The sequence below is a fragment of the Galeopterus variegatus genome, unplaced genomic scaffold, assembly GCF_000696425.1.
Source record: "Galeopterus variegatus unplaced genomic scaffold, G_variegatus-3.0.2 Scaffold145, whole genome shotgun sequence".
In the NCBI taxonomy this organism is placed as follows: Eukaryota; Metazoa; Chordata; class Mammalia; order Dermoptera; family Cynocephalidae; genus Galeopterus; species Galeopterus variegatus.
The window spans coordinates 377,649-395,172 of NW_007726256.1; the positions used below are offsets into that span (position 1 = coordinate 377,649).

Sequence of the window (17,524 nt, forward strand, 5' to 3'; positions counted from 1 at the left end):
GGCGCACTCTCCAGTGCGCCACCAGGCCGGCCCGTAATGTCACTTTTGAAGATGTAATTGGTAAACGTGTTTCATATCATCACTTAAAAAGATTTGTCAGAAAGTTTGGGGAGCAAAACGTGGGTGTTAGTAGATCCACTAACTTTCAAAAGTTATTCTTTACTAGTTCTTGTTTAAAAGCTGATAGAGTCTTTATTTTATAAGAGAAGAAAACATATCTCTGCTTATTCAGATTTCCCTAATTCTTGCCTATATTATCTTCTGGCTAACATTACTTAACAAATAAAGTTGGGAAAGTAATTTCATTTTCACTATTTTTCTCTTCCGTCACTATTGTTCTGAAGGCAATGTAGAAAAACTCTAAAAATTTACTAGTTGGAGAATAGTCTTTCCAGTTTAAATCAGTTCTTCTGGCCTGATAGGATTCTGTGTAGTGAGTACAGATGTATAATGACAGTCCAGAAGCCAGCACAACCTCTTGGGTACTTGGTTTGGTTTTTAAAGTGTTAGTCTACCTTTTAGGCGTGCATTTTTAAAGCTTGATCTTGTCGTAAAATCATGTGTTAAGCCTCTCTTCACTGAGAGGGTAGAGGATTAGTATTTCATACAATTACAAACTTGATTATAACCATTAAGTAAGTTATCATCTCCATAGCCAACTTATTAATCATTAGTATATGTGAGAACTGTTCCTGTAGCCCTCGTTGAAGCAGTTTTATTTTTATAGAAAGCACTGCTTTAATGCTTGACATTTGTGAAGTTTATATATTTAAGAAAATAATATGTACAGTATGATTCAAATTGTGTTAAATATATGTCAGATGTTTGTGTAAAGGATTGGGGGAAAAAGGACTAAAAGTAAAATAACAAAATGTTAATTGTGTTTGTCTTTGGATCGCAAGACCTTATGTTAGACTTAAATTTTTTTTTTCCCTTTTTTTGGGCCATGAATATGTAATCACGAAAAAATGTATGACCCCACCATGTAAACACACACACACACACACACATACAAATTATGATCAAAAAAGAAAATTTTCTTTAAAAAAAACAGAAAACTTTCTGATAAATTCTTAGTGAGACACCCAAATCTTTGCAGAGCAAGAAGTGTCTATCCCTCAATTGTAGAGGGAAAAACCTCTTAGATACAGTTGTCAGAAAATGGAGAGTTATTCCTATAAGCTTATAATCTGCTTATGGCATTACAAAGGCACTTGAGGTGATAGTGATGATGAAAGTCTCTTAAAGATAGAAAATTGGAGGAAAAAGCCCATGAGTATCAAAGTAGGACTGCAGGCTGTCTTCTAGAATACTGGAAAGTAAGGTTTTTGTTTATGTGTTTTTTGCCTGCTAGCATTTTTTTCCCCATTCACGATGAAATTAGCTGTATTGCAGTCCATGAGAAGAATATAAATTCTTACAACTTAGACCGTGTGCTTTATGGAATTAAAAATGTCAGTGAGAACAGAGTACAATATTTAGCCACTAAAATATCAGTATCAGAGCGTATTTGAGCAACACAGAGACAACTTACCAAACTCTCATCCCTTATATCTGTTTTGCAGTTCACAAAATGCCCTCATATGCCTTAACTTACTTCATTCTCAAATACTTGAGATTGAAGATATTCCCATTTTCAAAATGGGAAAACCTGTGCAACACCATGAGTTAACCAGAGCTGGAATTAGAATGAATTTATTACATCTTTTGCAACTTTAAGTAACTCTATTTTTTAAATTTTTATATTTTTTGGTGGCTAGCTGGTAAGGGAATCCAAACCCTTGACCTTAGTGTTATCAACACTGCGCTCTAACCAACTGAGCTAACCAGCCAGCCTATTTGAGTATACTTAATGTGCCAGTGATGAGTACTCTCTAGAGGCCGAGGTTAGAGAATTGAATAAGATGGAATTTCCACACGTTTGTATACCTGGGCCTCCCTACTCCATTGGTTGTCAGAGTTCTCTCTTCTTGCACTTAACTGAGTTGGGCAAACCATGTGATCTGGAGCCTCATCAACACCAACAGTGTCTTGGAAAGGACAGCAGCCACTGAGTACTCTGGCTTCTGGGGTCCAGAGACTCAAACCTGAATTGGGTTTCAACCCCACCCTAGTGAGAAGCCCCTTGCTGCACCTCCCCTCAGACTATAGCCTTCTTCAAATAGCATCTCTGTCTACATGGCCATCCCTGCCTGACCAGGGGTCCAGGGCATGAGGATGTAGGATTCCTCATCCTTTGGTCCCAATCTTTCCACTTTTGTGTGAGTTCAAAGGCTAGACTTGAAATTAGGCCTTGGGCAATATTAGAATGTTAGGTAACTGTGCCACTGCCTGCAGGCAAGAGATTGTCCCCTACCATTTTGGGCAACTATTTCTAGGAAACTAGAGGTTAGTTGCACTGAAAATAGAAAAGGTACTCTCAGAGGCCTTTGAGTAGTGAAGAAAGGGCTAATCCTGTTTCCCTAGAAAGTATGTAAGCAGCCTGTCTTGAATTTTCTAAATCATCAGAACCAGTACTACATGTGGGGGTCGGTGGGAAGAGTAAGAATGTTGTGTGTCTGATAAAACTGGTAGCTGGATGCTTTCCCAATATTCAGCAGTTGATATTTTAGTTGGAGAGGCTTTCTTTTGTACTGAAGTTGTTTCCTGTAACTGCCCTTTCCAACTAGGTAAAGGTGAGTTGATGACATGCTAAGCATTCTCTCCACCACTTACTGCCATCACATTTTAATATTTATAAGGGAGGAAATAAATCTGAGATGCACTGAAGTTTTTTTGGTTTTTTGTTTTCATTGCCACTATTAGCTCAATTTTTTGATTGCTAGTTTGCAGACCTAAACCTAGATTCTTGCAAAACTGCCTGGTATGTTAATTAAAATAGTCATTTCTTTTACATGTTTCAGTTTACAGTGCAGGCGAGAAGGGAAAAAAATTATATAGTCACATATAGTAAAAGAAAGATGAAAGTAGATTTCATTCATTTATTCTGTAACAAATTTTGAGTGTCTCTTGTATTCTGGCCATTGTTCTTGTTGTGGTAGATTCAGCAGTGAGCAAGATGGACAAGGAATAGAAGAGAAACTTCCTTAGGAGGTGAGGGAAGGGGAACAGATGTACAGCTGAAGAGTGACTTGGTGGGAGATAGGCTGGGGGAAGAATTCAGGTGCTCAGAGAAGGGCTCCCTCAGATCTTGCATTTGAACTAAAACATGATCACGCAAAGTTGCTATCCTTGTGAAGATCTGGGAAAAGAATATTCCAGACAAAAGAAACAGCAAAGGTAATAGCTTTCAGTTAGGAATGAACTTGGTGTGTACAAAAAACAGAACGAGCTTGAGAAAAAGGAGGGAGAAGTCATTCAAGTAAGATTTGAAGGCTGGGATCATGAAGGCTCTGGGGGCACTGGTTAGGATTTTGGATTTTATTCTGAGCACAGTGGGAACCGTTAGGGGGCTTTACACAGAAGAGTGACATGATCTGACAGAGTATGTACTGTAAGGACAGTAGATTGTGGACAGCAAGAGCAGAAACAGGAAGACCAGTTAGGTGGTTACTGCAGTGACTCAGCTGAGAGATGACAGTGGCTTGGACCAGGGTGGTGATGACAGGAACTCAGGCCCTTTTGTGAGTAGGAGTTTCTCTGATTTCCTATATACTTTTTCAATGCAGTATTTAGAGTTAATAAGCTTTACATTTGAATTTAAATAAAGTAACATTTTTCTGGCCTGTAAGGGGATCCAAACCCGTGACCTTGGTGTTATAAGGCTGCACTCTAACCAACTGAACTAACTGGCTAGCCCAATAAAGTAACATGTTGAACTAGCATATAGTTCTATGATTTCTAGGGACTTTTTTTTTTAATTACTGAAGTTTCTGGCAATTAAATAACGACTCTAAAACATTTAATTTCTTTTTGGCTTACTTCTGTGTACATGGTCTACCTAAATCTATAATGTGTATCATAGTATTTGCTAAAAGTTCTTTATAGTTGTTTATTAAAACATTTATTGTCTTATTACAAAAGCATTACTGCAGAAAATACAATAAAATATAAAGGAAAAAAACTTATGATCACACTATCCAAATAAACATTTTATTTTGTTTCCTTTCAGCCTTTTTTCTGTGCATGGAAATATTTATTTCCAAGTTGTTATTTTTTTAAAGAAATAAATTTTGCAAATAATAGTTTTCATGAGAAGTCGTAGTTAAGTGGTTTGCTTCATTTACATTTTTGGTAACATTCTTTAAAGCTGCTAAAGTGGCTCAGCTGAGAGATGACAATGGCTTGGACCAAGGTGGTGATGACAAGAGCTCAGCCGAAAAGTCATCTTAAGGTTAGGTATTTATCACGTAACTCTGATGTGCTTTATTTGCATTGTCTGTGTCTTCAGCCAGCTTTGGAATCAGATCCTTAAAATGCTCATCAAGCAAAAGTCATGGATTATTCCCAGAGTTCAGTTTTTTTTCCTTTTTTGGCCTTGTTCTTTTCTCAGAGCTGTAACTTGGTAAGCTTTACCAGAATCCGCCATTCTAATCTTCAGGTGATATGAATTAAATATGTTAGTTTGTTCACTAACTCTTAGATTGCTTCTGTGATTTATGGTGAATTATTTCAGCTTATAGCAGTATCTTCTAAATATTAGAAATGTTAGAAATATCTTCTAAAATTTCTTAGAACTGTCTTAGCTCATAACTATAAAAGTGTATTCAGGAAAATAAAAATTCTTTTGGTAATGTATTTCTCCTGAATGCAGGCTAAAATGTAATGATGATTCTTGGTGATTATTTTGCAGACCTCAAAGGAAGACCTTCTGCAGGCTGATTTTGAAGGTGCTTTAAAGTTCTTCAGAGTTCAGCTACCAAAGCGATACAGGGCAGAGGAAAATGCAAGAAGATTGATGGAACAGGCTTGCAATATTAAAGTAAGATATATGAATTCATACATAATAAAGGTGAAATTTAAATGCAGAATAACATGGCAAATTATGTAAAACTTGTTCTACATGTTGCAGGGTTTTGACTATATTTAAGATGGTATTGCATATGAACTAATCTCTCCCAGACATTTTTGTCAGGCTAGTATGTAAATTGTAGCTTAACTTTCTAGTAGGACTTGAGTGTCAGTCGGCAGGTTCAGATTTTAACAATAGGGAGACAAACATTTGTCTTATAGGTGGGGTTCTAGAATGGGCTGTTGTGATGGTTTCCATGGAAGCAGACTTACTATTTAGCTTTTGATATCTGTTTTAAGATTATTCAGGACAAAGCAAAGAAAGCCTACATAGGGTGATGCTTTTGTTTCTCTAAGGGACTTGGAAAGTTTGTCTTGATCTGCCCATTCCCATCCCACACCTGCCATATGTCTATGGATACATATCATGAGTCCATGTCATATGTTTGATAAAACTAAACAAATTTTATAAGTTAATTTCAAATTGAAAACTCTATCCAGGAAGTTGTGGTATTCAGGTGAGAGAGTGTACTTTTAGAAGACTTGGAACCAATTTACTGATGTTAATTCTTGAACTTCTGTAATATATTAGGGGATCTTCTTACTTAGCCATAGCATAAATATAAATTTGTTTTCTGAATAAACAGAGAAGCTGGTCAGTTAGTTCAGCTGTTCAGAGCATGGTGCTGATAACACCAGTGTTCAGGGTTCTTACACTGGCCCTGTACCAGCCAGCCACCAAAAAAACCCCAAAACAAAACATAAACAAAGATCCCAGTCTTATGGACCTTACATTCTTGCTGAAGGAAACAGACAATAAATAACATATTGGGGGGCTGGTCAGTTAGCTCAGTTGGTTAGAGTGCACCCTTATAACACCAAGGTGAAGGGTTTGGGTCCCTGAACCAGCCAGCTGCCCTCCCTCAAATTAACATATTTAATATGTTAGAAAGTGATAAATAGCTAAGAAAAAAAAGAAAAAGGGAAAGATAAGGGAGATTGGATTGGTGGGGGGAGGGAAAGCTGTTATTATATAGTCAGGGTAGATCTCACTGAGCTGATGAAGAAGATGAGAGGTTAGTTATAGAGATGTCTGGGGGAAGAGCATTCCAAGCAGAGGCAACAGCCAGTTCAAGGGCCCTGAGGCTGGCTCATGCCTGGTGATTTTGAGGAACAGTAAGAAGGCCAGTGTAGTTGAAGTGAAGTGAATGAAGTGAGAATAGCAGGACAGAAAGTTAGAGTTCTTAAGCCAGAAAATGCAAGCCATTGTAAGGATTTAGACTTTGAGTGAACTGGGGAGCCCTTGAAGGGTTTTGAGTGGATGAATGATATGATCTGTCTGAGGTTTTTAGAGAATCATGATGGCTGTTTTGTTAAGAATAGATCATAGGAAGGTAAGAGAAGTAGGGAGATTAGACAGGAGATTTTGCAGTAATCCCATTGAAAGACGATGATAGATTAAACCAGCTTGATAACAGTAGAGATAGAGAAGGAGGTGGTTGGAACCTGGATTTATTTTGAAAGAGAACCAACAAAATTTCATGATGTACAGGTAAACGTGAGTGTGAGAGGTAAAGAGAAGTCAAGATGGTTCCGTAGATTTTGAACTAAGCAACTAGATGATAGCAGTTCCATCAGCTTGTTAAACTCATTACATAAGTGTACTTTGACACAGATTTCTTTTAAGCACCATACCCATTGCAACACTTTTTTGGCATAACACTTTTGTTTTGAATTTTAACCTATTTTATTTGTTTTTTGGGTTTTGTTTGTTAAGGGCTGGCCAGTCGGGGATCCTAACAAACCCTTGACCTTGGTATTATAACACTGTGCTTTAACCAGCTGAGCTATCTGGCCAGCCCTTAACCTATATTAAAGTAAATTATAAATGTTAAAAAGTATAATTCAATGCTGAAAGTAAATAGCTGAGCAGGAAAAAAATTATGGTCTTTCAAATAAACTCTGTATTCAAAGATAATTTTCTATAGATATCAAGAAAGATGGGCCTCTGAAATCTTAATCCTGAAATACAAACTCTTTAAAGCTTTAAAACTGATTATTTTATTTGGCTCTGCCAAATGAATAAGCCTAAACCATGTGTGTCTGTAGACTTTGAAAGTACATTCCAGTGGGCATAATGTCTTTGATTAAATTTTGTGATTGGTGAGTTTGAAAGGTAGGCTTCAGCCAGTTGATTGTTCCAGAGATGCCAGAGACAATTACTGTAAGCAGGGGCAATGCTATAGCAATCTGTTGAAATAAAACATTTATTTCTAAGAATAAAAGAGTAGAAAAAAAACAGGGTACATTGAGGACCAAAAAAAAAAAAAAAAAAAAAAAAAACCCCCAGGAAAATGATCCAAAAATATAAAGTTTATAGAGAAAGATTTTTTTCCCAATATAATTTATGAAGTTCCTCAGAGGATGGAGGTAGTTAATAATCGTCAATCCAGAAACATGGGATCAACAAATGCAGAAACGTAAAATGTTAGAAAACAAGTTCAAAATATGATCTGAATGGACTGGTCCTAGAAAGAAGTGCTGTGTACAATCAGAATGATTTATGTGGGTTCCTCAGAGGATGGAGGTAGTTAATAATCGTCAATCCAGAAACATGGGATCAACAAATGCGGAAACGTAAAATGTTAGAAAACAAGTTCAAAATATGATCTGAATGGACTGGTCCTAGAAAGAAGTGCTGTGTACAATCAGAATGATTTATGTGTACATGAACAGGTCGATATGAATATTTTTAAAAAGGTTTTAATAATTAAAAAATTTAATAATGTAAATAATTTAATACTTTTTTAAAGTTTTAATAGGTTTTCTGTGGGGTTTTTTTTTTTTTTTTGGCATTATCTAAGGAGAGTGCCTTTGTCTTAGATATTTAAAACAGTACCCAAAGGATACCATTTTAATTTATAACTTAATGATTGTCGGGGCTGGCCAATTAGCTTAGTTGGTTACAGCATAGCTTTATAACACCAAGGTCGTGGGTTCGGATCCCCATACCAGCCAGCTGCCAGAAACAAAAACAAAAACAAAAACGTGTAACAAAAAAAATAGTATGTATATATGACTTGTGATTGTGGAGTGGATGATTGTGAGGCAAATGTGAAGTGAAACCAAAAGAAAGAATACATTATGTACTACATATGTACAGTATTCAGGGATTGTGCTGGGACTGGAATGTAGGATTCCAACCCAAAGGTTTAAAATTATTTTTAAACCCAGACCTATATTTTGGAATTGCTTTTATATCAAGACCTTGAACAAACATAAATACATGCATATATATATATATATATATATATCTGAAGAGAAACTTACCCTTTCATTGTATGAGCTACTATTCTACTGTATTGTATTGTTTCATTTTTAACTTCTCCCCTCATTCCAAAAAGCTGATCACAACCCACTGAAGTGATTTCAAACAGCTTGCAGTTTTGAAAAATCACTGAGGCCTATCCCACAGTTCTGTCATCCCCCTCTTCCCCATACCAGAGAGGGGCTGTGGATGCCGAGGTGTTACAGTGAATAATGGAAGTGTGATTGTGGGTCAGGATGTGAGTCATCATATCATCCTTACAGTGGTGTATGCTGGCAGTGGGAAATTTTAAGAGATGTTGGACTTACAAATTGAGGCTGTGTGTTAGACAAAGGCTTCATGGGCAAAGGTGACTGCAGGCATTGGATAGGCAAAAAACCCCTCAAACTCACAATTTCTTATCCACAGCCTGTTTTAAGATTAAGAATAGAATTTCTGTCAAAAGTAATGAAATTAAAAAAATTTTTTGATTGTTTTTAAAGTTGATATTTGTATATACTTGTATCTTCTTTGAATGGACATGTTTGCATTCAATTACCCAACAAAATGAATCACTTCCTTCTGACTTAAGGTACTGAGTGATCAGTGATTTCAGTGAACTGACTGGTTTTAAAATAGATACAGTAGTTGCAGATAAAAAATAACTTGTCAGCTCTGTATGTGGTCGATTTCTGTGAGTGTACCAACAAGATTTATTAATAAAGCATATGAGATTTGGTAAATAATTTTATTCTTCTAAAACCTGTGTGACATTAAATATCAGGAACATTTTTTGGTAAATACTTATTTAACTAATGTGATTTTAAGTTATTCTGATATACTCCTGTTCGTATGGTTTCTTTCAACCAGGCTAAAATCAGAAAACATGTTGACTCATCAGATTTTACTTTGAATAGTTGTTTGTTTACTTAATATTGAAATCAAGACCTAAATGAAAGATGCTTAAATTAAAGTGGCTAATATGAATATCCTCACTTTCCTAGGAGTCAGCTTTTATTGAATATCATTATTTGATTTTTACCTTATAATTAACAATTCTGCTATTACAGAGCTTCTTAAATTTGGACTTTGGCTTGAGGCTTGGAATCACTAGAAATTTGAATTTCTTTGAGCATATAAGCATTTTGTTTTTCTTGGTAAGATAATACATAGCTTTCATTGAATTCTTAAAGGGAATAGAGTGACTCAAAAAAAGCTAGCCTCTGTTATTAAAAATTAGTTAGATTGTTAAAAGTTAGCAATCTTAAACTTATTAAGCAAATTGATATTTCTGTAGAACATTAGAAGTTCTTTTTTTTTTTTTTTTGTCCTTTTTGAGACCGGCTGCACCGTGCTCAGCCAGTGAGCGCACTGGTCATCCTATATAGGATCCGAACCCGGGGCGGGAGCGCTGCTGCACTCCTAGCACCGCACTCTTCCGAGTACGCCACGGGCTCGGCCCAAAACATTAGAAGTTCTGATTAACAGCAAGGTGTGAGGGTTCCAATCCTTGTACCGACCACTCAGTACCTTAAAGTCAGAAGAAGTGATTCATTATATTGGGCAATCAAATGCAAACATCCCGTTATGAATGGGATAATTAAATATGTTCAAGTGTATAAACACGTAACCTTTATAATTCTTGATCCGATTACCTGTTTTTCTATATATTTTTGTTTCAATATCATTTATGTCGTATTAGGTTGAATTGATGAAATTACCATTCTTGTTGGTCAAAAACTGTCAGGTACAGGTGTTGTATTCAATATTTTATGCCCTTTGCAGTTCAAATAGGTGCTATGAATATGGATGATGAAATATTAAAAATTTGAATCAAATGTAATGGAATTTATTTAGCTAACATTGTTCTGATAAAAATAAGAAGGTGAACTGAAAGACTGAAGCGTCTATAGTACAGAGTATTATATGTACCTTAGTTCTATGGCCATGTAAACCTTTTCTGAGAATTACTCTCCAAAGACTGAGAAGCAAGTCTTTTTATTTTTATTTTTAAGTTGATTTTTGCTTGGGATAATGTTGCAAGTGCCACAGTTATGATGGATTTCCCTAATAGCAAAGTTCATAAGCACATCGTTCAAAATATTCTGTTTGTAGATCTTCATAATAGCATGCTTTAAAACATGAATTAGCCTATTTCATTTGTTATTTTATTAGTAAAATAATTGAGCAAAATTCAAACTGCGAAGTCTGACATTAACCTAAAAGAAGAGAATTAAAAAGGAATGGTCATATATTGAGTGCCTGATGTATGCCAGGAACTAATGCAAGAGGTCTTCTCAGAGGAAGTGAGACCTGAAGGATAATTAGGAGTTAAGGAGGTTTTCAGGAGAGGGAGGGATGTTTAATGCAGAGAATATGCAGACGCACATAAGTAAGAAAATATGGAGTTGTTTAAGATCTGAATGTAGGTCATGACTGGAGATTAGGGTGAGAGGAAGGAGCGAGAGTGAGGGGAGTAGGTAGAATTCTAGAGCGGTAAGCAGGAGCCACACAGCTTGTGCAGAGCCATGTAAGCCATGGTAAGCAATTTGTATTTTATACTGAGGGCAGTGCTAAGAACTGCTGGGCTTTATGTAGGAGACAGAAGTGATCAGATTTATGGTTTGTGATGGTCTTTCTGGCTACTGTGTGGAGAATGGATTGGAAGGGGTTAGATTTGATATGAATATTGGTGGCAGACCATTTCAGTGACTGTTGCAGTAATCTAGGTGAGAAATGACCAAAGTATTTCTTATGGGCTGGAGAGATATGGACAGATTCCAGAGACATTCAAAAGATGGAAGTCACAGATCTTTGTGATTAGATGTGAGCATTAGGGCAGAGGAAGAAACCCAGATGGCACTCAGGATTCTTTCTTAGGCAACTTGTTAGTAATCACACTGAGAAAAGAAACAAGAACAAATTACAAGGATGGGAGATAATGAGTTAAGTTTTGGATATGTTAGTATATGGTGCATGTCCACAAACTCATATCCAAGTAAATGAAATATCCAGTAGGCAGGTGGATATTGAAGTGAGATCTGGACTAAAAGTAGACATTTGGAAGTCATCAGCATTGAAACCATGGGAGTGGGTTAATTCTCACATTTTGTGTGTGTTTGTGGGTGAATTAATTTGTTTATTTTTTTAGCTCCCACCAATAAGTGAGAACATGTGGTATTTCTTTTTCTCTGCCTGACTCGTTTCACTCAGTATTATTCTTTCAAGGTCCATCCATGTTGTTGCAAATGGTAGTATTTCATTCGTTTTTATAGCTGAGTAGTATTCCATTGTGTAGATATACCACATTTTCCGTATCCACTCATCCGATGATGGACATTTGGGTTGATTCCAGCTCTTGGCTATTGTGAAGAGTGCTGCAATGAACATTGGGAAACAAGTATATCTTCGACTTGATGATTTCCATTCCTTTGGATATATTCCCAGCAGTGGGATAGCTGGGTCGTATGGTAGATCTATCTGCAATTGTTTGAGGAACCTCCAAACCATTTTCCATAGGGGTTGCACCATTGTGCATTCCCACCAACAATGTAAGAGAGTTCCTTTTTCTCCGCAGCCACGCCAGCATTTATCTTTCGGTGTCTTTTGGATTTTTGCCATCCTAACTGGGGTGAGATGGTATCTCAGTGTGGTTTTGATTTGCATTTCCCGGATGCTGAGTGATGTTGAGCATTTTTTCATATGATTGTTGGCCATTTGTATATCTTCTTTAGAGAAATGCCTGCTTAGCTCTTTTGCCCATTTTTTGATTGGGTTGCTTGTTTTTTTCTTGTAAAGTTGTTTGAGTTCTTTATATATTCTGGATATTAGTCCTTTGTCAGATGTGTATTTTGCAAATATTTTCTCCCACTCTGTTGGTTGTCTTTTAGCTCTGTTAATTGTTTCTTTAAGGAAAACTTTTTTGAACTGAGATTGTAAGACAGCATTCCAGACTGAAGGAATAGCATGTACAAAGCCTCTGAAGAGGGACAGAGTATAGTAAGTTTTAGAAACTAGGAGGCCATTGTGACCATAGTTCAGAGAGTGATGAGGATTGATATCTGGGGGCCAGACCACTCCATCTGCCAATAAGAAGGAAAGGTCCACAGAAAGAAAAGTTTAAGATTCAGTAAAGAGAAGGGGTATATCAATAGAGATAGGCCTCTGAAGAGGTAAGGAGTTAACCTCAGAAGAACGGACTTTTCTTCTATTACAGCAGGAGAGGATTCGCAAGGGATGAATGGGGATAAAGGTGAAGGCACAGTATGGTGAGGAGGAAATTGAGGGTATTCCACCTGAAGCTTTCTGTTATTCCTACTAAGCAGGATCTAGGATGAAGGGCACGCAGTGGAGCGAGAGGTTCGTAAACCATGGAAAAGCTTTAAGATAGACATCTTATTGAACAAAAGGACTGGAAAAACACAAAAAATTGCTGGGCTGTCTTGTTGGAGACCATGAATTCATAGTGGCAAAAATCTGCAGTGGTTTGTGAGTTTCTCTGGAGACATTCAGCAGTGCAACTGTATATATGAAGAAAGCAGACAGTTGTCTTAACCTGAGTTGAAGCTTGTCAAGCATGAGGCAAAGGAAGGCAGTGGAGCCAGGACAGTGTTGTGCTAGTGAACTGTATCTTGGGTGGCGGACAAGAGGAAGAAGGAAGAAGAGACAGAGCCATCCCTAATTTGAAGCTTTGGCCAATTTCCATGGTTTCAATACTCCCACCGTGGCCAATTTCAAGTTACCAATGACTTAACAACTGCCTCACACAACTTCTGAATATTAGCTGATAGTTGCTGACTCCAGCACACTTCAGGGTCAGTGAGATGATGCTGATAGCAGGAGAGTGGTTGACATGATAGAAAATGGAGTCTGACTAGTGGAAAAGAAAGTAAAGACAGATGGGGACTGAGTCACTGTAAGAAAAGGGGTTGGGGGCAGGGAACAGAAAACTGTTGAACTCTGTGAACAGGAAGAATGGTGGAGGAGATTAAATGACTTTGTGGTGGTTGCCCAAGAAAAGAGCATCTTTTCTTCAAAACTTCCAGTATTTTAAAGACAGTTTTCTGACATTAGAAGTTAATACTGACCTGTGCTCAAAATTTTCAGATATCAGCTCAGGTTAATTAGTGGCAGCAAAACTATGCCAGTGCTATTTTGGGATTCATGGCCAGCTCCTATGATTTGCTTCTCTTTGTCCTAATAACAGCACCACCATCACTACCATTTTACTGTGATCACATGATGAAAGGCTTGAAATGCATTCTAGGAGGAATAAGCAATATGGCAGAGGCAATGAGAGTAGCGGGGCTGAGGAGGGCTCCGAGAGGCTAAAAGCAGAGCCCTGATGTGGCATCTTCCTCTCACACACCAAAATTGTCTTCTTACCCCATGCTGGAGAGGTACTGCCAATGACAAAATGTTACCATGGTAACTACTTGCTTCAGAAAATTCTTAGCTCTGCTCCAGCTCAATTACCTATATACTGTGCTAGACAGTATTCCACTCTCCCAGAGTGGATAAATACAATTTCATCTTGACTCTCATAAGTCACGTTTTTAATGGGATAGCGGTGAATTTATCTAGAATTTAGCATTTTTTTCCAAGACCTCCATATTTGTAACCATGGATTTGAATTTATTTGAAAATAACTTTTGCACAAATCTATAAAGAACATTTGTATTAAAAGCATTTACCTCTGATTTCTTCATACTGTCTGCTATTTATTGCTGGCTATTGTTGCTGTATGTGAACAGGAATATATTCTCCGAAAAAGAGGCTTTCTTTTAATTAGCAGTGAGGCCACACAGAAGCTTTTGTTGATTCCATGGATTTAAAATGTGTGCCCTTATGTGCACCATTGAAAAGGTTCATTTTTAATGAAACCACATCTCATGTTCCTTTTCTGTAAAGACCTCTGTACATTCACAACCACAATTGGGATATTTGATTTAGTGTCATAATCTTCTGCTGGAGAAGTGTTTATTATGTTATAGGATACAGAGATGAAGTAATTTACAAATTGATAATGAAGTAGTTTCTATACCAAAAAATTTACCTCTTTTTGTGTGTGAGGTTTCTACTAACATTCATCGTCCTTTCTGCATTTCAGATTTGGGGCATTGTTTTGCTTTTTTCCCAATGAGCAGGGAACGTGTAAATATTCAACGTGCTCTGAAACAGTTGATAACAGGTAGAGAAAACAGGCCATAGCTCCAGATGCCCAGGCAACAGGCACCTTCCACATTTAGAAAACTCAGCTTTTACGGCTGTTTCTAATCAGCTAGAATGCATTTGTCTCCACTGTTTGCTTCTGCCATTTTATTTCTAACCTTATACCTATTTCTGCCAGTCATCTTGTGTCAGTTCATTAAAAAGAAAGCCATATAGACATTTCAAATTAACTTGATGGATAAAGTAGGTATTGTATCATGACCTACTGTATATATGTCATTCAATTTTCCTACCCCAAAGGAAAGTAAGATAAATGGATATAAAGATTGATTTATGTATAGGCATCTCTTTTATTAGAAAAAGAAATAGTAAAGCATAGGAATAAAGCATTATGCCCTGTGTACATTCCAAAATTGGTATTACATGCTTTCCACCTATAATTAACAACATTAAAGAATACCAGAATTGCTATTTCACTCAAGAGTTTCTCTCTCTTCAAAAACTTTTAAGTATTTTTTCCATTGTACCTAATTCATTCCCAGCAGTATTCTAAAGAATTAGTAAGACCAATGGTTATGCTCTTAAATGGGAGTTATCGTATTTCATGAATCTTTCTGAACTTTTTTGCTAATTGCCTTTTATCCAGTTGTTATTCTTTAAATTTATCAGTGTTGATGGATAAAGTTAGGACTCATCTTCACTTTTGGGAACATCAGTAATAAATAATTTTCCCAAAGCCATTTACAATGAGATACACATTTCTTTGAGTCTTTTATTTTTATTTTTTTACTATTTTAATTCACATTAAGATTAAAGTGTGCTTCATGGTTTGTATTTGGGGATCTGATTTAGACAAAAAAAAAAAAAAAAAAAAAAAAAAAATGCCCATGTTGCTGCTCACTGGAAATAATTTTGTTCCTTTAGGGAGCAATAAAAATAAATTTATTTTATTTATTTATTTATTTATTTATTTTTTATGTATTCATTCTCCTCTTTTATTAGGGGTACTTAGATGAAAAGGATTGAGAAACACAGAATTCTAAGGCAAATAAAGGGCCACTAGAAACATTGTAATTATTATAGATAAAAATAAATTTAAACGTTATAAGTGTTTAGAACAGGTTAGGTTAAGAAGGCTGGGCCATGGGATCCTGATGGCTTAGTATTCCAGATATTTCAACCACAAGCATTTCAGATACCAGTGCCTCTACTCTGGGGAATCTAAGGTATGATTACATTATGTTTACTTAGTTATTATTCATATTCTCATTCCTCCAACTCTTGGATACATTTAGCATTTAGCTGGCAAATAACTGAATCTAATTAATACTCTAGAGAAGTTACTTATTATACTGTTGTACCTTTTTCTCTCCTCCTCCCTCTCCACACCCCCATGAATTTTTTTTTTCTTTTTAAATTGTGGAAACAACATGTAAATGAACATAGCAACCTGAAAAAGATAGTGAAACATTTTGAGTTTTGTTCACATATCTCCACATATCTTCCTTTAAGAAAACAGACTGCTGAGGGGAAGGTTATATTCCTTGCTGTAGTTAATAGTTGTGATTAAGTGGGCAGTCTTTTCTCACTGCCAAGTCCTCTGACTGGGGACTTTCTGTCGCCACCACCTGTGGGAGGAGGGAGCGATTTCTTTCATACAGAATGTCTAGCCTTTTGCCTTCTCTCTTTTCTCTACCTGAGGCACTTCCTACCCAAGTCGTCATACAGTATGTCATTGACATAGTCTCTTTCAAAAACTCAAGCTTGTTTTTGTTTTCGTTTGTTTTCTGGTTATTATACTATGAGGGAATCTAGGAGTACAAACTTGAAGAGGTGGCAGAAGGGACTAGGAAAGCTTCAGCTACTTGACCTGGCACAGATTCAACGCATTTATCATTGTGTTCTGGCCTGTGTTTACATTCTCTTCCCAAGCACATTATCCTCTTATCCCTTACCCCTGGGGTCACTGTTCTTCATACTGGCTCTTGTTACTTTTATCCTCAAAACTTATCTTGAAGTTTTCTCACAAAGTTGGTCCCTGAAGAGGCAGTACTTTTGTTTCTGCTTCTCACGTCTGCCCCAGTTTCGTGTCTGTATTAGTTTGTTCAGGCCACCATAATAAAATACCACAGACTGGGTGGATTAAGCAACAAAAATTTATTGTCTTGCAGTTCTGGAAGCTAGAAGTTCAAGATCAAGGTGTCAGCAAAGTTGGTTCCTTCTGAGGCCTCTTTGGCTTGTAGGTGGCCGTTCTGGAAGCTAGAAGTTCAAGATCAAGGTGTCAGCAAAGTTGGTTCCTTCTGAGGCCTCTCTCTTTGGCTTGTAGGTGGCTGCCTTCCTGCTGTGTCCTTGCATGATTGTCCTTCTGTCTGTGTTGTCTGTGTCCTAATCTCTTTTTACAAGGTCACCAGTCATATTGGATTAGGGATCACCCTAATGATCCCATTTTAACTTAATTATCTCTTTAAAGGTGTTATTGTCAAATATAGTTACATCCTGGGTACTAGGGGTGAGGGCTTCCACATATGAATTTGTGGGGAGTAGATGCAGAATTCACTCCAAACAGTGTTTTTTTCATAGTAAACTGAATGAAAATTTCTTTTCAATTTCTCTGAAAATATTTCCTTCTTCTAAACATGAATCTTGCTTGGCAGCTCTGAGCTGTACCTCCAACATATGATAACGCATGATGGTTTCTATTATTGTAAGCATATCCAAGTTCTCCCATTTTCTTCTAAACTCTCAGATTATCTAAAAGGTCTGTTTTTGGGGGGTTTTTTTCCTTTACAATTCCACCCTCCACTTCCATCAACTCACTTGGTTGGCAGGGAATTTCCTCTGGCTTGCATATTAACTTGTTAAAAGTTCTAATTTACCTTATATATCCTGTTCTGGTGTCTTGTTGCACTAACTTCCTTATAGTCCTGCCTTTATATTGTGTCATATCTTATACAAACCATAACCTTCTTTGTTCTCCTCTTTTCCTCAAAAGAAAGGCAGTGAATTGTGCAAGTAAATAATTTATGTCTTAGCACAATGTCAGTGGTAGGAGAAACTTTATACTGTATTATAAGATGAGTATTTTAAGCAGCAACA

General features: G+C 36.8%; 1 protein-coding gene and 1 non-coding gene across 3 annotated transcripts in view; one reads left to right on the forward strand and one right to left on the reverse strand.

The window, feature by feature from the left end:
* RABGAP1L (RAB GTPase activating protein 1-like) overlaps window positions 1-17,524 on the forward strand; it is a 474,386-nt gene that overhangs the window by 336,656 nt on the left and 120,206 nt on the right. For both annotated transcript variants that reach the window (XM_008591134.1, XM_008591141.1), the window contains one exon: window positions 4,793-4,921. In XM_008591134.1, coding sequence (XP_008589356.1) covers window positions 4,793-4,921 — 129 coding nt within the window. The remainder of the gene's footprint in view (window positions 1-4,792; window positions 4,922-17,524) is intronic.
* On the reverse strand, window positions 1,758-1,832 carry TRNAI-GAU. Its single transcript has one exon. It is a non-coding gene; the product is annotated as a tRNA-Ile (tRNA).